The following is a 23,502-nucleotide window of genomic DNA, read 5'->3' on the forward strand; positions in this document are numbered from 1 at the left end:
CTTTAAGAGCAGCTTAACCTGAATCCTAACTAATAAAGGACATTCATTTATATTCAATGAAAAATTCCATTTCCTTTCCATGTGAAAGCATGTTAGCTTTTTTTTTTGTGTGGCTGGGAATTTGAGGGAAAAGGAAATCAGCGTTGCATCATGAGATTTTAGAAGTTTGGTTCTCTCACTGAGAGAAGATGGCACATTACATTTTTCTCTTCCAGGGACACAATTTCATCCACATTAATAAATATTTATTGAGTGCCTGCTGTGTGTAAAACACAGTAGGAGTCCTGAGGAATACAGAGATGAAACAGACATAGTTCCTGTCCTGAAGAAACTCACAGAGATACACAAACAAATGCACTACAAGATTGGTTGTCTACAGTAAAAGAGATGCAGGTGAGTTCTCTGGGGGCAGAGAGCTGGGAGAGAGAACTTCCACAGAGAAGGAAGGAGGGTCTCAGGAAGACTTGACAGAGAGATTGCATTTGAATTACATGATGAATTTGTGGAAGAAGAAGGGAAAGCACAGGGACAGGTTTCTGAAATGCAGTGGGAAAAATATTAGGGGAACTCAGGGAACAAGGAAATATCCAGACTTTTTTGGAGTTTGAGGTGGTAAAATATAACTTTAGAAAGGTAGTTTGAGGCCCCATAGTGAAGGAGCCTTGAATATTATACTAAGGAATATAAATTTATTTTATACCGATGAGAAAATAGTAGATGATTTTTAGTATGGCACACTCTATAGGATAGTGATTCTTAAACTACAGCATGCACAAGAATCTCCTGGAGAGTTTGTTAAAACAGAGCTTGATGGGCTCCCCACTTAGAACTTCTGATTGAGTAGGTCTTCAGTGGGGCCCTGGATTTTGCATTTTGAACAAGTTCCCAGATGGTGCTAATGCTGCTGGTGTGGAGATGCCACTCTGAGAAACACTGTCCTAGGAAGACGTTATCTGGCAGTATACAAGAGCAACGTTGCAGGTTGAGTCCACAGAGAAGTGGATCAGATGAAAAGATGAGTCTAGGTGAGAGGACCAAAATATTGGAAAAGAAAGAGGAATCTATAAACATTCCTGCATAGGTAAACAGACAAGACTTTAAGACTATCTGGATGTGAGGGACTAGCCACAAAGAGAGAGAATCACATTTATCTAACTTAAATAAGTTACTGTAGAATTTAGCTTCCTATTAAACATGGCAATCCTGTTACCTGAGACTGAACAAGTAGGAAGAGGAGAAGGTTTTAGTATGGAAAAATGATTATGAGTTCAGTTTATAAAGGTTGTGTTTGAGGCACTGACCAAATAGTCATAGGGAGATGTTCACCAGACGTAACTTACAGATCTGGAGTGTAAGAAAGAAGAAATCAGAACTAAAGACACACATTGAAAAGACATAGGCAGAGAACTAATTGTTGAAATGATGGGGTATAAAAATATAGGAGGTGAGAGCTGAGGACAGGCCTCATAAAAGAAAACAAAGAATGAGGAGGTAGTGAGAGACCAGGAGAGTAAAGTATCTTAGAAGGATAGCCAGCTATTTTAATTGATGAGAGAATGGGAGGTAGATAAGGACAAAGGGAAGACAAGTCACCAACAACTTTTGGGAGATCCATTTTAAAAGAACTGGGAGAAGCATACTTAGATGGCAAGGAACAAAACATTCAGTGCAAGGTGGGAGTAGAATGAGTGACTTGATGATTGGAAAAACTTAGGTGGGAGATTTAGAAGAAAGATAAAGCAGGTGCTTGAGGGGGGAGTAGGACCACAGGAAGTTTACTCTAGTGTTCAAGAGACTTGAGCAAATTAATATGTGAGATTAAAGAAGAAGGGATGGGATCTAGCCAGTTTGGCTCAGTGGATAAAGCATTGGCCTGATGACTTAAAGAGTCCCAGGTTTGATTCCGGTCAAGGGCATGTACTTGGTGTCTGGCTCAATCCCTGGCCCTGGTTGGGGTGTGTGCAGGAGGCAACCAATCAATGTGTCTCTCTCACATCGATGTTTCTCTCTGTGTTTCTCCTCTTCTCTTCCACTCTCTCTAAAAAGCAATGGAAAAATATCCTTGGGTGAGGATTTAAAAAACAAGAAGAAGGGGTGGGAGGGAGAAAGAAATGGGGAGGGGGGAGAGGTAAGATTACAGAAAAGTTGGGGGTGGAGAGGGGGCAAATTAATGTGTTCTTGGCAAACAAAGTAAAGGGATAATCTGTGGAGACTAAAAGACATGGGGAGAGGCTGTGGGTGAAAGACAAGGAGCAGAGGTTTAGAATAGTCACTTTCTTAGGTGTATACAAGAATTTACAAACTTTCAGTCCTGTTATCCCTCTCAATTTAGTGATGAGCTCCTCCATGTGACTTAGAGTGGTCACTCCAGACCAGGGGAGGCTGAGTCAGGCCACAGTGTGGCCACATGTCTCCCCATCCAGCCTCCGGACATGGACGACGCCATGGAGATTCTAGGAGAGACAATTCCACACTTGTTTCCTGATGGGTGCCCTTTGCTATAAACATATATTTTCAACTTTTAGTTTTCTTTTTCAATGCACAATTGCATTAGTAACATTTTCCAGTGAAGTTCTTCAGATAATATATCCCCTCATTTAATCACTGCACCCTATTCAGCTGCTTTCAAAGTTCCCCAAATTTGACATGTACTCTCACCTTAATCCTGCTAGAGTGAGAAAATGTATTTGAGTCTTAGAATGGAGGAGACCCCATGTGTCTTTCAAGTAATATAGCCACTCATTGACTAAAACAGATTTAGATTATTTATTTGCTTATGTTTCACATTCATAATCAAAGACCTAGGAAATGATTCATTCTAGGTTTCTTTTAGAGAACGATGAAGCTTATATAATTAGGAACTCAAAAGGCATGTTATCTGTACTATTTATGCTCGAAAGGAGTGAGCTATGTAGTCACAGTAAATGGTTTTGGCTCACATCTACAAGCAGTAGATGGCAGCACATCCTTTTGTGTGCTTTGTGTGGTCACGCAATACCCCTTGGAATCTGTAAGCATTTGGAGCCCTAACCTCGGATTTGATGCCACACAAGGACCAGTTATTAGACATTTGACTTATAAGTAATAAGAAATTCTGCAAATAAAGATTTATTTTGACATTCTTTAATTGCAGGGTTCACTGAAATGGCTAATAAAAAGTATTTGCTAGTTCACTTTATTATTACTTTTATGAAATATCTGCTTTTGCATGATAATGTTTATTTGAAATTATGTACCACAAACAAGACCAGAAGTAGAAAACAGCACACCAAATAACAAGCCTCAAACAAAACAGAACAAACGAGTAAAACAAGACCACACATACTTACAAACTCTCCTGAACCAACACCGTTCAAGAATTAACCCCGTCCACTCAGGAGGCTGGTCAAATTCATGCCTTTTTTTTTTTTTTTTTTTTTTTTTTTACAATCTAAGTATGTTCTCGGCACCTAATGAGCTTTTTAAAAGCCAGCTTAAAGTCTTCATTAAAACTAGTGTAGAGCAGAGGGTTGATGAGAGAATTAACATAACCAAGCCATGTAAAAAAATCGGCCACTTCAGAAGACACGGTATAGAGGCTCAGACCCACAATCAGCTCTTTGATGAAAAACGGCAGCCATGACAAAATGAACGCCCCCAGAATCAGCCCCAGGATGCGCGCCGCCTTGCGCTCCCGGGTACTAGAGATCTGCTGGCGCTCTCCCGGGTGATCCAGATCATTGTCAAAGGGGGGGACCCGGACGGAGGTGTGGAACCGTTCAAACTCTGTGGTGGGGTCTGAGGTGGAGAAGTCAGACACACAGAACGTCTGTGTAAGTTTGCAACTCGCAAACGAGTTCTGGCTGTCTGTGCTTCTGCTGCTCAAGTGCCGGCTGGAACCCCTTTTCTGGTAGAGACTCTTGGCCGCGTGGTAAATCCGGTAATAGAGGATCAGGATCAAGGTCAAGGGGATATAGAATGCCCCGAGGGTGGAGTAGATGGTGTAGATGACGTGGTCGTGCTGGATGGTGCACTGACTCGGGGGCGGGCTGAGCTGGCGGTGGCTCCTCCAGAACAGAGGGGGCATGGAGATAAAGATGGAGATGGTCCAGACCGTGAGGATCATCAGTCCCGCCCTCTTGGCGGTCCTCTTCCTGGCATACTCAACGGCATTGGTGATGGCCCAGTACCTGTCCAGGGCGATCACACAGAGATGGAGGATGGAGCAGGTGCAGCAGGTCATGTCCACACTCAGCCACACCTCGCAGATGAAATAGCCTAGCTTCCAGCTGTCCATGACAATGTACATGATGCTCAGGGGCATGACTAGCACTGCCACCAGGAGGTCTGTCACCGCCAGAGAGCAGATCAGGTAGTTGGCAGGCTGGTGGAGCTTCTTGGTGGTGCAGATGGCCAGGATCACGGCCACGTTCAGCAGCATGGTCAGGGTGGTGATGATGACCAGAGTGACGGAGATGAGCATCTTCTCAGTGATGGTCTTGGCTCTCCCGGCCCCACTGGCTTCTGTGGTACAGTTAGTGATGTTCATATTTCCCCCTGCTCCTGTCAACTCTGTGGAGAAGCTGTTGGTTATGTTCCTTCAGCTGGAAACTACTTAGACTTGAATGTCCCTCATTTGTGGGGAGGTTGTAATTTCTTCAGCTCTGTACTCTCCTGCGTTCCATTTTGGGTGGGCAAAGGACAGCACCACAGCATCTCTTCTGAATGGAGGGGTCCTGGAAAATAGTATGCTCCTGGTTAATGAATGAAAAACCATATTGTTTTTCCTGTAGTATGTGATCATATGTTGGTAGTAATAAAATTTTTACACAATTTTGATATAACTTCTTTTCCTTCTCTGAAGGTAAGCTTCATCTTTACATTATTCCTCAAGGGATACTTTTTTAAAAAGTACCCAAACTCTTTCTGATAAAGACATTACCAAATTTAAGTCTGTTTTCCACCTGAATTTCTTTCTTATTTATATTTATTCTTTTATACATAGTACACATCTATTTATATAAACAGGTAATATGCAAATTACCTGGGCATCAGGACTGGCTCAGGAGGAGCTACACGCACACATGGGCGGGAGGGGACTGTGTGCAGTCCCCAGGCCAGCGGACACTCACCAGGGGTGGGAGCGTGCTCTGAGTGGCTGTGGTGTGGCTCGGAGTATGCCCCCCACCGTGGGTGGCAGCAGTGGCCAGAGCGAAGCAGCCCAGGTCCTGGGTGCCGGTGGGAAGCTGGTGCAGGCAGCCAGGGGAAGGAAGGCCTATTCTTGCAGGAATCTTCATGCATCGGGCCTCTAGTTTATATATAAAAGGCTTTCTTTTACATTCAAAAACAATACATTCACATTGTATCATGCTTGCTTGGGACCATTACATTGAAAAATTAAAGTTGTTTGTAATCAGCATCCTCCAAACCAGATTTTATAGTTTCATAGCAAATATTCAACTCCAGAGATATTTTAGTGTCTCAGTGGGATTGTTCGATTTTGTCTAATTATTTCTGACATTTTATATATCCAACTGTGCACTTTAATGGAGAAAAGAGAGAAAAAAGCTTATCAGGTTACTTTGATGTTCATGACAAATTGTTCTTAGAGTAATACAGTAAACCGATGATGAAGCAGCTCCATTATGAAGCTAGAAAATCTGTGCATTTAAAAAGTGTGTTTAGCTTTGGTGAATATTTCTGTTCTATTTCTATTATCTATCTATCTATCTATCTATCTGTCTGTCTGTCTGTCTGTCTGTCTGTCCGTCCGTCCATCCATCCATCCATCCCTTCCTCCCTCCCTATTTTTTGTAAATATATTTTATTGATTTTTTACAGAGAGGAGGAGAGAGGGATAGAGAGCTAGAAATGTCGATGTGAAAGAAACATCGACCAGCTGCCTCTTGCACACCCCCTACCGGGGATGTGCCCGCAACCAATGTACATGCCCCTGACCGGAATCGAACCTGGGACCCTTCAGTCCCCAAGCCGACGCTCTACCACTGAGCCAAACCGGTTTCGGCACCCTCCCTATTTTTTGGATAGGTGTGATTAAGTTGGGTAGTGATTGAGATAGTGACACTTACTGAATGCATGGCTGTAAGGAATTTTAAAAAAGTTAAATATAAATGTATATTCACAAGACAATCAAAACCCACATAGAGATATTCACAGCTAATGGCTGCTGGTCAGAACACCAATCAAATAATGTGATTAGACTCTATGGGTTCAGGTTCAGGAAAACTGAAGAAAAACTGTGTTTCATTATTTTTAATATTGATGTAGATTAGGGCTAATAGACACAATGATTCAGCAAAAGATGAGGGCAGGAACAGGTGAGGGGCGTGTGAGTGGGAGTGAAAGTGGTGAGGTTCTTTGGGTGGAGTGGGGATGAGAAGTCAGGGGCAGGAATAAAAATCTCTAGCCTAAGTGAAAAGAGGGGAGATAGGTGTCATTTATCCTTTAGATATAGAAACGGAAAGAAAATAATAATGACTTCACTAAAGACCAAAAATAGGGCATTTGTTTTAAAGACAGTTTCTGTCTTTTAAAAGAGCAATTTCTGCCTCTGTTTCCATTATGCTTTTACCGTGTTTTCTGTGGATGTACACTCTTTCGGATGTCTTGTGTTTCTCTAGTTCTTCCAAGGGACTTGTTCTACCAACAATCCCCTTTTCTTGTAAATTGGATGTGTTTTGTTTTTCCCACTGGTACCTTGCCCTCCTTTTATAATCAGTTTAAATGTGCGTTTACGTTTGAGACTAGGCTTAAACACTGAAAAAGTATGGGCTCCGGAATCAGACAGAACTGGCTTCCGATTGCAGCTGAGCCAACTGCCAGCTGCAAGCTGCTAGGAGCAACCTCTCTTTCCACCTGTGTCCCGTGTGTTTATTTCTCAAGTTTGACTTCTTTCTCTTTAATAAAATTAAATAAAGTTTTTGTTCAGTAAATATTAATCTATAGTTATGTTTTTTTTGGGGGAGTTCTTGAGGTTTGCCGGAATGAATAGCTCTCAATTGAAAGGCTTTCCAACTGAGCCGGTAAGATTGAGTATAGAGAACAGCATGCAGAAGGGGCAGAAAATTTCAGAAATTTCTATTTGATAATAGAGGCAATTAAGAAATGTAATTATTTTGAAAGCATGCAGTAAAAATAATCAGAAATAATTCAGCTTCATAGAACTTTTAAAAGCTGCTCTATTTTTCTGAGCTCCCATAACTTCTAATTATCATTTCTCTGATGACACCATTTAGTTCCTATTTTGTAACTATTTTTCATTTCCCCCTCTGCAGACTATTCATTTCCGGAGGGTATGGTGTATGCCTGATTCATCTTTTTAACTGCTTCTAGTTCAACTAGCAAACACATTGCAATTTGGTGGAATGACATTGTCAGCTCTTTAATGTGATTTCCTGGTTTATGTTGTGCCCAAGCCTTGCAGAGTAAGAGTTAGGTTTGTATCCTTGTGTTGCCAGTCCCCCAAACTTCTGCACACATCCAGCTTGCCATCTTTTATTTCATAATGACGCATTCTTCTGAATGGTGGGGTGAGATAGATTGAACTGGCCTTGGAGCTCTTCCCTGCTTTAAAGGTCAGGCAGGTAAGGAGGAACCCACGGAGCCAAGAACAGCTGCTGAGGTGGAAGAGAATGATGGCGGATCACTCCACTGCACGTGAAGAAAGTGTATCAAATAAGAGAGAGTGATCAAAGGCTCAATACAGTTCCAAGAAAGAATTGGAGGAGAGGAACTAGAGAGTGGATAAGGGAAATTTAAGAATTTTGCTGATACCGGGAGCAGAAAAATAAGGTAGTAACTGTGGAGGAGCTATGGGGTCCAGGTTGTTTTCATTTTACCTAGGCTGTTTATTATTTTTCTTTGCTGCTGCACTCCACACCCTTTACACTGGGACAAAGAGCTTTTTTGTAGTGAGATATAAAAGAGGAAGCAGGAAAGCAGTAACGGAGGAGGCTGGTAGTTAGTCAGTGGGGCCTGGGGACCCCAAGTAAGAAGGATTTCTTGAGTAATAGGAGGGATCACATTGGGGGCAATGAATAGGCCAGATAAGCAGCCATACTAAAAAATAAGTGATCTAACCTCAATTGCTTTGGCTTCCTTTTAACCTTCTTAAGGAAATGACACATGGCTATAATCACTACCAACTCCTTAGGAGGCAGTATGATTTTTAATTAGAACAGTGCTGGTTAAATAGTCCCTGAAAATCTCTTAAGTCTATTTAGCTTTTCATGTAGTAGGAGAGGGAGGACTATATTAACACTTAACTCAAGGCACATTCTGTAGAACCAATACAAATATTAACAGACACACAGCAAACTTTTATTAGTCCATCAGAATGGAAAATTAACTGCAATAATCATAGTTAAAACAGATATAGCCTATCTGGAGTTGATGCAGAAACTTCTTGGAGGTTTGTAACTTTCAGTTTCTGCTCTCATTATTCATTATGACTTGGAAAATACCAGTGTAGTCCAAAACCATGTTTCAATGACTTTTCATTAAAAAAAAAAAAAAAAAAAAAGGAGTAGGAGAGAATCACTCTAAACCAAATGGTTAGTGCATGTTGCTCCCATTAGCCAGAGCCTCTGGTGATACTGTCCCAGTGATGGTCAGAGCATCAGGGAGAGGGAGGCCATGAGCACACTCAACTCATTTTTTTTGTTTTTTTTCTTAAAATCTTCACCTGTGGATATTTTTCTATTGATTTTTAGAGAGAGTGGGAGGGGAAAAATCAAGAGAGAGAGAGAGAGATCGATCTTGGTTGTCTCCTTCACGTGCCTAACCAGAGCTGGGTCAAACTCAAGTATGTGCTCTTGACTGGGAATCAACCTGTGACCCTTTGGTTTGTGAGCCAATGGTTTGCCCACTGAGTCACACCAGGTAGGACTCAACTTACTTTTAATTTCACTACCTTATCTAGTTTTCTATTGGTTTTCAATAACTATTAATAATTCACCATATTCTTTTATCCCTTCTTTGGTTGTTTTCATTTTGCCCAAAGTTCTTTAAATCATTTTAGACAAACTCTCCAATATTTGCCAACTTCTTTTTTTGTTATTTCAGGAGTGACAGCTTGCACTCATATTACTAATTTTATCTAATTGTTTGTTAACTGCACTTCCTTTATAAATATTTTTTTTGTCTGTCCAAGCAAAGGAAGGGATAGTAGAATGTTTCTCAATTTGATCTTCAGTGGGAGCACAGGAAGATATAAAGAAGATATTAGAGTGTGGGTTTTTATTCATTTATTTAAACTATGATTGGGACATAATGTAGTTGTTATGAGTTTATTGTATTCATACTAATAGGAAAAATTTTCATTGTAAAGTTCAAACAAAACAGAGTAAGGAGATGTTTATATATTCCGGACAGAAGTCCACATATAAAATCATTTGTCAAAATGAAAAAACAATTCCTTTTGCAATTACTACCAAAAGAATAAAATACCTAGGAATAAATTCAACAAAGAACATGAAAGGCCTATATACTGAAAATTACATAGGATTATTAAAAGTAATGGAAAAAGTCACAACAAAATGGAAAAATATTTCATGGTCATGGATTAGAAGGATCAACATAGTTAAAATGGCCATATTACCCAAAGCAATATACAAATTTAATGCAATTCCTATCAAAATTCCAATGTTATTTTTTAAAGAAATATAACGAGAAATCATCAGATTTGTATGGAACCACAAAAGACTCCAAATAGCCAAACAAATTCTGAGAAAAAGAAAGAAGCTGGAGGTATCATGTTATCTAACTTCAAATTATACTACAGTGCTACCATAATCAAAACATGTCCTGATCATAAGTCGAACCCTGAGCCACATCAGCCGGGCAAGTTCTATTAGTTTTTGAGTTATATATTTTGAAGATCTGTTATTAGATACATACTCATCTAGAATTATGTCTTCTTGATGAATTGAGCATTATGTAATGTGTTCATTTGTCCCTTATAATATTCTGATGTTTATTTTATATGATATTAAGATAGCTACTCCAACTTTCTTTTAATTAATGTTAGTATGGTTTATGTTTTTTTCTATCCTTCTACTTTTAGCCTATGTCTTATAGACAACCTCTAGTTAGGTCTTGCATTTTATCTGATCTGATATTCTCCTCCTTTTCATTAGGACATTTTGATCATTTAAACTTAATGTAGTTATTAATGTGCTTGGTTTTAATTCTATCATCTTTTTATTTATTCTTCAAGTTTCCTTTTATGTCCTTAGTATTTTATAAATTTTAGCACATGTTATGTTAGATTTATATGTATTTGATTTTCTTTAGAGTGAATGTAAATGGCATTGTGTTTTTAATTGCAGTTTCCACATGTTTATCTTTATAATATAGAAATGTATTTGATTTTGTGTGTTGATCTCATGTTATGCAACCTTGCTTAATTCACTTATTAATTATAGTACTAAATAGGGCTTTTGGAGTAGATTCTTGGAGTTTTCTACATAGATGATCATGTCATTTGCAAATTGGAACACTTTTATTTCTTCTCTCTCATCTGTACTCCTTTTCTTGCCTTATTGAAGTAGCTAGACCTTCCAGTACTATGTTGATTATCAGTAGTGAGAATAAACATTTTTATCTTACATTTTATCTTGGGAAGAAAACATTTAGTCTTTTCCTATTAATGGAATAGGTGTAATTTTTGGGGAATGGAAAGTAAACAGAAGTGATATTGGCACTTTTAGGCCTGGTCTACAAAAACTTCTAATGAACCATCCATATGCTCAATCTCTATGCCTCAGTTGGACGGGATGGAAGTATCATGAGTCCCCTTCTGCCTTGCATTAGATAGTGATATAAGTGAGATATAACATTTTATTTAACCGCTAATATTTTGGAGTTTGTCAGTGAAAGCGGCTAATATTATTTTAAGTAACACATCAACTATCCTTTGGGTGATCAATCTTTGGAAGTTTGTTCTCACAATTTGAAAAGATGAAGATAATTTTATCTACCTGACATATTTTAGAGAGAATAAAATGGGATGGCACTTGCCAAAGTACTTGCACATTTCCTGACTCCTAAGTACTCAAACATTTGTTGAGTCTATTGTTTGCTGAGCATGCTCATGTGTTGACATACTAATGGATATTTTATCTCCATATTGAACTAAGGGTATTTACTTATGTTTGTATCTTTGAATGTTTAATCTAGCCCTTTAAAATGTATCCTTCAGTGGTAAAAGTGATGAAATGTAATGCAAACCCAATATATATTGATAAAAATATTCTGCACTTATCAGCCCGCTTGACTTAGTAAACATTCATAGTTGTCTTGTGAATAAGACTTTAAGAACATATGTCACAAACTATGCCCATGTTTTCCTTGGGTCTTTTGGAAACACAATTGTGTGTATCTAAGCAAAGATGAGGAGAAAAAAGGCAAGTTATACAAATAGTTTCCCCCATTGACATAAAGCTTACTTGGAAAGCAGATATATACCCCCTTACTCATAAATCATGTCCAGTCATTCAAAATGTCATTTTGAAGAGATTATTTAGAAGACAAATATAGAAAAGGTGCCAAATGCAAGAAGGTGGTTGAGAATTCTTTAATGAGGCCAGGGAATCTGTAGGTGTGATGGATGGAATGGAGAGGTTGGGTAGGAAATGAAATCTTCAGAGTTGAATGCCTGAGGGGAAATAGAAAGTAATTTAGAGGACTGGGGGGCATGAACTTGATACAATTTCTTGGCCAAGCAATTTCAGTACTTTGGTGATGATAACATAAAAGTTGGATATTATAATAATATCTTAAATAACTCATAAAGAGAATTTGTCTAAAACATATTTGAGGAATTTGTCTAAAACATTTTTCATCTGAGTCTTTTCTACCATTAAACATAGTCCTTTTTTAATAGCCAACACACAGTTTTGTTTCTGTGTACTCTGGTTTACATATTGGTTTGGGCTTTTACCTTATAACTTTTGCTGACCTAAAGAGGAAGGCCTCAATATTTGTTATGATCAGAACATATTCTGCTTCTCAGACGACTACACAAACAATACTTAGTTTGTTCAGTGAAGAACAAACACTGCTTTTTCTTTCATTCTACAGTCTGTTGTTGCACTCCACCCCTGGTTGTTGAACTCATTTAGCTTTCTAAACCCTTTACCTGTGCTTCTTGGGTTTGGCAATTCATTAGCTATAAAATTCTGCCATGCTCCAGGCAGGGGCATACAATAAGATAAATTTGTGGTATCAACTTTTCAATAAATAGTTAAATTTTGGTATAATTTTAGATTTATAGAAAAGTTGTAAAGACAAATAGGAAGTTTCTGTATACCCCTCACCTATTTCACCCATTGTTAACTTATTACATTATCATAGTACATTTATCAAAAAACTAAGAAAGCTGCATTGATTCATTACTAAGTTCCAGACTATCTTTGGATTTAACCAGTTTTTCCATTAATGTCCTCTCTCTGTTTCAATCCACGGTATCCACATTGTAATTAGTTATTATATCTTCTCAGTGGCCTTTGGTCTGTGACAATTTCTCAATCTTTGCTTGTTTTTCATGTCCTTAATAGTCTTGAGGATTACTGGTCAGGTATTCTATAAAATATCACCCATTTTGGTTTGCCTGATGTTTTTCTCATGATTAAACTGGAGTATGGGTTTTTAGGAAAGACTATAGTACCATGGAGGTAAAGTGTCCTTTTCATTATATCCCATCAGGAGAACATAACATCCACGACACCAATGGAGATGTTAACCTTTGTCACTTAGTTAAGGTAGCGTTTGCCAGGATTCTATTTCTCTCTTTCTCAACTCGGTTTTTTAGAAGTAAGTCAATAAGGCTAGCCCACCTTCAAGGATGGAGGTGGGGTGGTTAACCTCCACCTCCAAGAGGGGGGAATATGTACATATATGATTTAGAATTCTTCTGTAAGGGATTTGTCTCTTCACCACTTAATTATTTTCAGTAATTTATATTTATATGTACATACATTTATGATTTAGTCCCAAGGGGATAGTAGCTACTAGTTTTAAGGAAATTACCTTTAGAAAAGTGCTGTTGATACCGATTTATATCATTTAGTATTTATGTCAGTATGGACCAGGGACATGTATTTTATTCTTTGGGTTATAACCCAAGACCACAGTACTTGTTTATTGCTCAAATTGTTCCAGCTTTGGCCAGTGGTCAGCTCCTATTGCACCATCTCTTTTATGAGTCTTGTTTTCCTTTGTCCCCTGTGGACAGGCTACATCTCTTTATAAGGTGATGGGAAAAACAATCCGTCTTGTGAAGTACAGATAAGGTTTTAGTCAATAGAGAGTCTATTCCAGGCAAATAAAGCCTTTCAATATGAAGGGCACCTGTAGAAGTGTTATTTGCTTTTCAGCCGAGGATAATAAAAAATGATCTTTATGAAGTACCTGTTGTTTAAGCTAGCTGGTGCTTGAGGTTGTATTAGTAAATTTAAAAAAAATAATGAAATGACTTTTCTTCTTCTTCTTAAACTCAGCTTAATGACACAACTGAAGTACTCAGTTCCTCAGAGGAGATCTAGGCACCTTCCTGCGTGCAAAGATTTTTCTTTGAAATCTGCAGTGTAATGTGCCTTTGTGGCAGACCCAGTGGAATGAGCATTTGAACTGCCTTCAGGGTTAAGGTTGCACACTGTGCTCCCACCCAGGGAAGCATTGTTATCTTGGATCACTGGGCACTGCCCCAGCTGCCTCTGAAAGTTATGTCCTACAAAGGGTGGTTTGCAGGTATCTGCCTTTTTCTAAACGTACTTCAGCTTGAGAAGCAAGAGCTAGTGAGTTGCATGGAAATGGTAGGGTCAAGAGCACAGACCTCCTGTGAGTGTATCTCAGATGTACTGGATGTATTGTTGGTAGGTTATGTGTTCCTGAAAAAGATACACCATGCCTCAGGGTCTCAGAAATAATGAAGAGCATCTTTTCAGGTCTAACATCCTATGATTTTTATGCTCTGATTTTATGGTGACTGGAAGAAGAGTGTGAAGGCCAACGCTCTATCCACTGAGCAAAACTGGCTAGGGTGAAGTCTCATTTCGTGTACCAGGGATTGCACAAAGTGATGTGTTGAATTTTCTAAGGTTGCATATATGCTCAGAGTGAGATTTCTGTGAAAAAGGCAAGTGATTTTTGCTATGGGTATGCACCCTATGTATTTGCTTTCTTTTGTCCTATATTTGTTTGTTTACTTTGTATTTGACTGCCTTACCTCAAAAAAATAAATGTGGCTTAACTTTTCTATAGTTGTATTATTTGACTCCCAAATTTACAATATTTTATCTTGTCAATTTTTGCCTCCTTTTCTTTTTTTATTCCTCAATATTATGATTATTGAGAGGACTTTTAAAATTTATTTTTATCTCTGATGATCCCTTTTAGTTGCTAAGCTATTACCCACCAGTCCCTTCCAGGATATAATTAATTAGATTTCACTAGTTTCCAGCAGGGATTAGTAGCACTAATCAGAATTTTAAAGGGCACTGATATTTCTGTAAATATTATAGGATTATATTTATTTTTTTCCCTTCTCAAACTGCTACAGGTGAAATATTTCAGATATAATAGGAAAAGCAAATAATTTCACCATATATAAACACCGACTTGTGGTCCTGGCTCCTGGAGTGCTGGGCTGATTCAGAGGTGGTGTCTAGACTCAGCAGAAGACACTTATGACTTATTAGTGGTCAATAACAAGTAATTGGCCTAAATTGGTGCCTGAAAAGCTAAGAATTTTTACTTCCCTAAAATAAAAAAAATTCATTGTCCTTCCAAATGGCAGGAAATATTGTGAGGACTATCATTTTGTTTCAGTCTAATTAATCTAAATTCTACCTAGAGAAAACCAAATTCTTCCAATCACCATGCTTGTGAATTCAAGCTCTTATCAGAAAACTGATAGGATTGTGACCCTCCATACAACTTTTTTTCTAGTTTCTGAGAAGCACAACAAGTGATGATATAACTTTTCTTTTTTCTACAACAGCAAAACAGTAAGTAGCAGCCTTCTAGACACTGGAAATTGTAAACACTATCATAATTTGTTTTACAAAATGTGACAAATGCCACAATAAAATTTAACAAACAGTTTTCATAATTCTTCAGATGTTTAGGAATAAACATGTTCATTGAATAGGTAATGGCAGTTTTCTGGAGTAAAGAACATGTGGAGAAAAAGATCTCATATTTATCACACAAAGTAAGTAGGGCTGGCAGAAGGAGAAATGTAAAGAGAAGAAATTTAATTTGTGATAAAAGTCAGAAGTATTCCAATCCCATGTGATAAAAGTCAGAAGCTTTCCAATCCCATTCACCTTCCTTCCATCCCAACAACACATGGTTTTTGAAGTCAAGATCTGATTTAAAGATTTCCCCCTTGCCATAGAATTTATAAGAAGTGAGTGAATGCACACACCAATTTTATTCAATTCTCCAAACCTGGGTAGACACTTACAATTGGAGTTAAAGAATGACTATGGTCCTTATCCTTGAGGTGCTCACAGTTCACCAGGGAAAACACACCTGATTTGCCTAACTCAGCCTGAGTGAGAATCCCACCTCTTCCCATGACAACTGATCATTCCTGGCCATAATGGTAGCCTGACCCTGTCTACTGACTAGCCCAATTCAAGTTCTTTGACGTAACACACCTTTCCTCATTTCCTCTCCTCCTGTGAACCCTACTCTTTTCCCAAGGCATCAAAACCCTACCCCATTTGTGAGGTCTTTTCTGACATTCCTTTAGGTATTTTTTTTAAAAGATCTAAGACCAAGATGAGACTTCAAAGGCCTCAGGCATTGTAAAAATACTTTGATGTTCCTTCTATAGGTAATAAGAAAAATTCTAAACAATTTAAGTATGTATAAGGAAGTCCCACAATGTTCTTACATTTCTTTTGATTACCATTTTAATGCCTTTTAAAGGACATATGATAGATCAAATTGTCTCAGAAGTTTTATTAGAGAAAAAAAGAGTCAGAGAAGACTGTGTGTGGGGCTCCTACACTGGAACCCTTAAACATGTGCAGGCTGTAGGCCTGTCTCCTACACTGGAGTGAAAGCATTGTCCTTGGTTCCTTAATTCCAGCCAAACAAGTGGCACACAATCGATGTTCAATAAGCATTTGTTGAATGGTTGAGTGAATAAACTGCAGCTAATTACTGTCACTTCACATGTGCTGTCTTTTATTATTAACACAGTATCCAGAACAGAACAGGTGTTAATAAATTGCTATGATTTTGTCACTATTTCTCATCAGTGAAATATGAGCAAAAGCAACAGGTGTTACTTCTGGGCCCTGGCTTTAAAGAAGCAGAGGTGTTTCCCCATGCTTTCTTCCTTCCTTGGCTGAACACAGAAGATTATGTGGCCTTGAGTGGCAGGGCCAAAAGACAAAGGAGCCTGTCTGGAATCAGCATGTAGAGGAGAGCTAGCTGTCAATCAGTTCCCAAACTGGACCTTTATCTGAGCAAGAAATGAAATTCTGTTGTTCAAGGTACTGACATTTCAGGGATTTTTGTTATGGTACTTAAAGTTACTCTAACCTATAAGGAATTGTAGTTAAGGCCTTGGGTGGGTAGCTCAGATGGTTAGAGCATCATCTCAATATGCCAAGGTTGTGGATTCGATGTTCGGTCAGAGCACATACAAGAATCAACCAATAAATGCACAAATAAGTGGAACAACAAATTGATGTTTCTCTCTCTCCCTCTCTAAAATAAAATAAATAAATCAATAACAACTCAAAAAATTGTAATTAAGTGCTTAATGTAGTGTCCCTGTTTTTTCCTTTTTTAGAAATTTTATCTTTATTGTTGAAAGTATTACAGGTGTCCCCTTCTCCCCCTCACTGATCTCCTCCAACCTGCTCCTGCCCCCTCCTTAAACCTTCACTGCACTATTGTCTGTCCATGGTTTATGCATATCTATATATATAAAAGGCTAAGTGACCAACTGTCTGTCCGTCCATCCCACTGACTGACTGGTACATATGATGCACACTGGCAATTTAAAAATAAATTTGCTTTGTTGAGATTAGGTGGGTTTATTTAGTCAGAAATAGAAAAAAAATTTGATATGAAACATTTTCATATTATTGAAGTGCATTTCTTTGATGATTATTTAATTTTTACTATAATTTTCATGGGCAATGAAATTATTCAGAACTATGTTAATCTAATAATGAATACAACTATAAAACTAACCAAATTCATTAGAAAACAAAACTGAGATGGGTAAGCTGAAAGGATGCTCTGGCTCTAGGAGTGTTAGTGGGAACAACTTTTGTTGATTTGGAAAACAAATACTAACTTCTTAAATTGGACCCCTGGATCATCACAACAAATACTGAAACAAACAAATAAAAAACAAGTAACATCTCAAGGGATACTCAGAAAATCTGTCCACAGAAAATAGAAGATAGATGAGATAGATGTCATTATTTGAAGTAATTACTAGTTTATTCAAAACTAAAGTGATTTTCCTCATGATTTATTCAAAACTGAAGTGATTTTCCTCATGATTATATGTGATATTGATGCTACTTAACACTTTTAATTTTTTTTATTTGATCTGGAAGCTGTTTACAGCAGAAACAAAAGTCCCCAGTCTCAAAGACACACTAACAGGGTCTGGAATTGGTAGGACTTTGGGATCTTCTTAATTCCCATTCTACTCCCATCTCAAAGTCCACTGTAATAAGTCACAGGAGCTCTTACTATAATTGTAACTGAAGAGTTTATTGGTGGGAGAATAGCTGAAGAGATCAGAGGTTAGATACTAAACTCTAAATTCCCATAGTGAAATTGTTCAAAAGAACCTTAAAGAAATACAGTACAGTGAATCATTCAAGCTAGTCATTAAAAAACCCACAAAATAAATTAGAGGAAAGACTTCCTCTAACTGCATTAGACTGATAAGACTGGTGATGTGCAGTCAAAATTATTCATACGCTGCAATTTGAGCCTGTTAATAATAAACAGTAAGGTGAAAACTGCATGAACGAGCACATATTAATTATGTGTATTCCTTTAGCGGAAAATAAAGCAATAAGCAGTTTTATATTGGAATACTTGTTGAATGAAGACTGACAAAAAATACAAGTAGGAGAATAATGTAGCATCTGCTCCTGATTCTGATACTCACCAAAGCAAAACACTAGTGCTTTGGGCACAACTGGTAACTACACAGAGTGGCCAGATTATTATGATCTCTGAACGCATAATATCCTGGCCACTCAGTGTATATCCTATATAATGAAAGGCTAATATGCAAATTGTTCCCTCGACCAGGAGTTCGACCAGCAAGCAGGCTGGCCAACTGTCCATGTCTGCTCCCCCTGGCCAGGCTGGCCGGACCCCACTCATGCACGAATTCATGCATGGGGCCTCTAATACATACACACACAAACACACACTGAGTGGCCAGATTATTATATGTCCAGCAATCATAATAACCTGGCCACTCAGTGTATAAACTGAAGATGTTTTACCCTGTTATTCAAAATAACAAGTACTTATTGAATAATGGGAATGTACCAGAGTCAAACTCAAATTTTAAATATGCTGATGAGAGCTGAAGTACAATTACAAGAATTTACTCTTTTCTTTTTTGGTGTTCACTCCATCCCTTAACTTGGCTTGGAAAGAAATGGTTTGAATGATATGTTCTCAGCACACATGGCAGTAAATGGGAAAAAAGAATCCAGTTAAAGCATGAAAGCATTTCAAGGAGAGTTTCAAGAATTTTGAAGTTTCAGCTTTCAGGAAGCTTGTCTGAGAGGAAGGTCTCCAGGCAGGGAGCTTGAGTACGATGTGGGCGGCTGTCAGCCTACGAGGACGCAAGACCTGCCTTTGCTACCTGCCAGTTCTTTGACTTTGAAAGAGGATGAAGCCTACCTGGTCCTGTTTTCCTCATTTTGCTGTTGGAGATAGTGGGAGTAAGATGGACTGACTCACTCACATTTCCCTCTGCAGTTTCCTGGAAGCATGGGGGCGGGGCGGGGGTATCTACATTACTTCCTGGAAGACAGAAGCATCACTTTCGGTAACAGTTTTCCACCCACTGGCAAAACTTGTGAGCCATCAGTGAAATTGGGGAACTCTTGACATTCACACCTGCTCCCTCTCCTCAGCTCATTGACAAGCCGGGGCCTGAGGCCTGGAGCTCCCACATTCAGGCTCTGTCAGTACAAGACCCCAGAGCACATAAGCCTGTTCCTGTCAGACCTCAAGTCTCTGTCCCAGCTTTCCAGAATGGCAATGGGTGGCAAGTCCAGGTGGTCATTCCTCAATTATCTTCAACTCAGGAGAAAGGGACAAAAAGGTGCAAGTTTGTGTCAGGTAGGAACTGAATTTGCTAACCCACTTTAATAAAGCAGATGCCTTGACTCCTATTCGGACACTTGTGATTGTTGTCAGGAGTAAATGAGTTAACAGATGTGAAAGCATGTAGATAGTACGTGGCACATAAATAAATGCTATTTAGGTCCTAGCTATGATTATTGTGAATATTGCTATTATTATTAATTTTCAATTGATTAAATTGCAAAAGGTTGTGATTAGTATTCCCAAACTTCTAACATGATTCAGTACTATTACCTGAATCACAAGATTGTCCTAAGCATTAATTTAGATATACTGTACATTATCAACATGCTTTGTGAAAACTATGAAGCACAGTATGTAACAGTAATGCTATGTAATATTTATGGTCTTCATGTGATTACGTGGAGTGCTATTCTTTGCCAAGTTCTCTTGCCTTTCTTAAGTTCTCCAGGTTCATTTCAGGCTCTTGGTCAAATAACATAGTTAAGTATTACAGCCGAATGAGTAAGTATTTTGTTGATTTCCCAGCATGAATAATTCATGGTAAAGGCATTTCACAAACAGACCATCTCTTAACTCTCTATTGAAACAAAGCTGTCATGGTTCTGGGCTTATTATGCCTGTTGTGCTATTTTAAAAGATTTCAGAACATTTATGTAAGAACCCAAAATTGTGAATAGAATTTGGACAGATATCAATAGTGTTTCATTGTTAACCCAAACCTGGATTGAACTTTGTTTTAAATACTTGCTAGTTCTCTTTCTAGGACAAAGTACGTTTGTTGGATGACCAGGATCATTTCTTGGTTTTAGTATTGTGTTATAGTCCTCACTGACCTTGTCCTAATTTATTAATCCAAACACCTATTCAGTGAGCACCTACTTTGTGCCAGTTCCACTTGATGGGGAGATGGTGTAAGTAAAACAGATAAGAAACTTTGCGCCCCTTAAATTGATATCCTGTTCCTAGCAAATTTATTTAAAATGAAATATCAATTGTGGTTTTGTTAGAAACAGACTTGACAATTCATTTTATATAATTTCTAGGAGACTATAAATTATGGGAAATGTTTTGAATGTTTACACATATGTACTCTATATTCTTTTAAAAAAAATTGATTTCAGAGAGGAAAAGAGAGAGAGGGGGATAGAAACATCAATGATGAGAACCAATGACCAGCTGCCTCCTGCATGCTCCCGACTAGGAATCAAACCGTGACCTCCTGGTTCATAGGTCAACCACTGAGCCACATCGGCAGGGCACCCTTCATTCTTTATTTGGAGGGTTTATTGAGTTATTAATTTATTTAATCAAATTAGCTTCAGAGCATTATTTGCATACTTATTGTTATAGTTTACCCTTGAACAACATGGGTTTGAATTGTGTAGATCCACTTATATGTGGATTTTTTTCAATAATACTGTAAATATGGCTCTCTGTGTTACAAATTGTAAATAGCTCAAGTTGAGGAAAGATGAAAGGGAAGGTTATTCTAATAGTTTAATATCAACCCAAGTTTATTTATAGGAAATAAAAAATGAACTTCCACAATTTCTTTTACATATTAAAAGTGTTTCTGAGTTTGCAATGCATTCTGCCATCCTTATTTAAGCTTCTCTTACATGGCACTTTCTTTCTCTCTCTCTCTCTCTCTCTCTCTCTCTCGCTCTCTCTCTCGCTCTCGCTCTCGCTCTCGCTCTCGCTCTCTCCCTCCCTCCCTCCCTCCCTCTCCTTTGTCTTAATCACATAATACAGACTTCACACTAAAAGGTTTAGGGTGTGAAAATTGCATAGTAAGTAGACTATAATTAAATTATGTGGCCTGATAATGAATCGGTAATATGCTATATTCCACATAGATTTGACTGACTTTCATTCAAATTACCCAATTTCATCCTAGTATTTTTAGAACTTTGATATTTCATAATCTTTCTTTCTTCTGTTTAGTTTCCCAGGAGAGAGAGCTCAAATTCTGCTCAGTCAGATTCCACACTAGTTTTCAGAACCTTAATAGCTGGGAGAGGAACAGGTAGTTAAACTGAAGACACAGATTAGGCCCACCAGTGGGACAGAGTATAGTGCATACTACGCTGCTCACCCATTCCCCTCTTTAGAGCTGATCCATCCATGGGTTCTGTCTCCCTCAGTCCTTTCCTCATGTCCTTGCAGGTGAATCTCCTGAGAGGATTCCCCAACCAAACTTCTGCACACAGTTCTCCATCCCAGTCTGACTCAACCTAAGCCAGAAGGGGAGTGGTCTAGGACAGTGCCTCCAATCTTTCTGTATTCTCAGAGACCAGAAAAGGTGTAAAATTTTCTAGGTTATTTGTACAATTGGTTAATTGTGGTGGAAGAAGAGAAGAGGTAGATATTTATGGGGAAAATGTCTATAATTAAGAAGAGAGAAAAGAAATAGCCTTAAAAAAAAAAAGAAAAAAAAAAAAAAGATGAGCCAGCAATCTTTTGGTGCACTGGAAGAAGCCCAACCACACCTGCCAGGGCAAGAAATAGGGCTTTTAATGCCTAAAGACAAGCCTCTTTGAGGTGTCAATTACCCTTGTTAGTTGAGAATGATGACAGTTGTGGCCATCTAGTTAGAGGGACATGTGAAGGGGCTCAGGGTGTTGAAGCATCCATCCAGGGGAAAGCAAAATTAGGCAGAAAGCTTTATTTTCTATGAAAATAAAATAAAATATTTGAGATGTAGTGGATATGTTTGATCAGTTTTGCTGGAAACACTCAGTAACAAGTACAAAGGCATCATCTGTAGAATCTTAGGTTCAAATCCTAGTTCTATCACTTACTAGCTATTATCTTTGGTTAAGTTATTTGACTTATCTGAGACCCTTAAATTTGACTTAATCTCAAAGGACAGTTAATTCACTGAATATAGTGTGTACTAGGTATTAAACACACAGGCAGCTGTTTATTCACACTATGCAGGAATGTTGTACAAGCACCCAGGTGACAGCTTGCATAGAACATTTCAACCCCAGAAGTGGCTGCATATCTTTCCTTTGTTCTAGGACACAAGATGATACTAAGGCTATTAAGGAGAGTTTCATCAATGCAGTTGACTGACAAAGTTCAGATCTTCTCTAGGGCACAAGTAATCCTCCTCATTCCTCATAGCTGTGTAGAGTCAATACTTAGGCATGTAAATATTTACATGGGAAATGGTAAACATAATTTATGCAGTTCAGGGAAATGCCAAGGTACTGGAGAGGCTATCAGTGTTAGATTCTCAGAAAGGCATGGGGATTTGCTGCATTTTAATGTCATCTGCTGGTTTCTTTACCTAAAAAAAAAAAAAAAGAAGAAGAAGATAGAGCTAGCCAGTTTGGCTCAGTGGATAGAGTGTCTACCTGTAGACCAAAGGGAACCAGGTTCGATTCCAGTCAAGGGCACATGCCTGAGTTTTGGGCTTGATCCCCAGTAGGGGGCGTGCAGGAGGCAGCCTATCAATGATTCTCACTGATGTTTCTATCTCTCTCTCCCTCTTTCTCTCTGAAATCAATAAAAATATATTTCAAAAAAAGCAGTCTCTTCTTATAAATAAATTTTAAAAAATGAAATATTTTAATTTAAAATAGAGTATTTAGCATTCTCTACATTAGCTAAAAGCCCTTTCAAGCCAATAGGCAGCCAAACTGATAGTTCTTGGTAAGTATGATAACTAGGGGCATGCAGAGACCAAAAGATTGGAAAGCTGGAGGTGACTTCAGAGCCTTTGCTGCCTCGACGCCTTTTATGGAAATAAAAGAAGATGAAGCATTGAGGAAACTTGCCCAAGTCCGGCAGTTTATTAAGGAAAAGTCAGATCAGAACCAGTGTCTCCAGACATAACGTCTAGAATGCTTCCCATGGCACCAGACCTCCCCAACCAGTCTGAAGACACAGACGTGAGCGTGGTGGCATTTCAGATCCCTATACACACTTATTTGCACTCATCTACCCACACTCACAGATGCAATATATGCGCATAGCAACTCAAAAGACAAATGTGAATGTAATGTGAGCTAGGATGGTTGGAGATAGAACCAAAGCAAATTATCTCCTTTATATAAACACTCTGTTCTTTGACGCTGATAAAGTACTGCCAGGATTATGGAACTAGAAGAGTACTTTTGTTTGAGGGAAAAAGGATTGGCTTTATTGTCA

At 38.4% G+C, this 23,502-nt stretch overlaps 1 protein-coding gene across 1 annotated transcript; it reads right to left on the minus strand.

Annotated features, from left to right (window-relative positions):
- Positions 1-3,107: 3,107 nt before the first annotated feature.
- HTR1E (5-hydroxytryptamine receptor 1E) lies at positions 3,108-4,714 on the minus strand. The gene has a single exon (XM_036415181.2). The coding sequence runs from the start codon at positions 4,526-4,528 to the stop codon at positions 3,431-3,433; it is 1,098 nt and encodes a 365-aa protein (XP_036271074.1). The 5' UTR covers positions 4,529-4,714; the 3' UTR covers positions 3,108-3,430.
- Positions 4,715-23,502: the final 18,788 nt, after the last annotated feature.

The sequence above is a fragment of the Pipistrellus kuhlii genome, unplaced genomic scaffold (genome assembly GCF_014108245.1).
Source record: "Pipistrellus kuhlii isolate mPipKuh1 unplaced genomic scaffold, mPipKuh1.p scaffold_m20_p_5, whole genome shotgun sequence".
Taxonomy (NCBI): Eukaryota; Metazoa; Chordata; class Mammalia; order Chiroptera; family Vespertilionidae; genus Pipistrellus; species Pipistrellus kuhlii.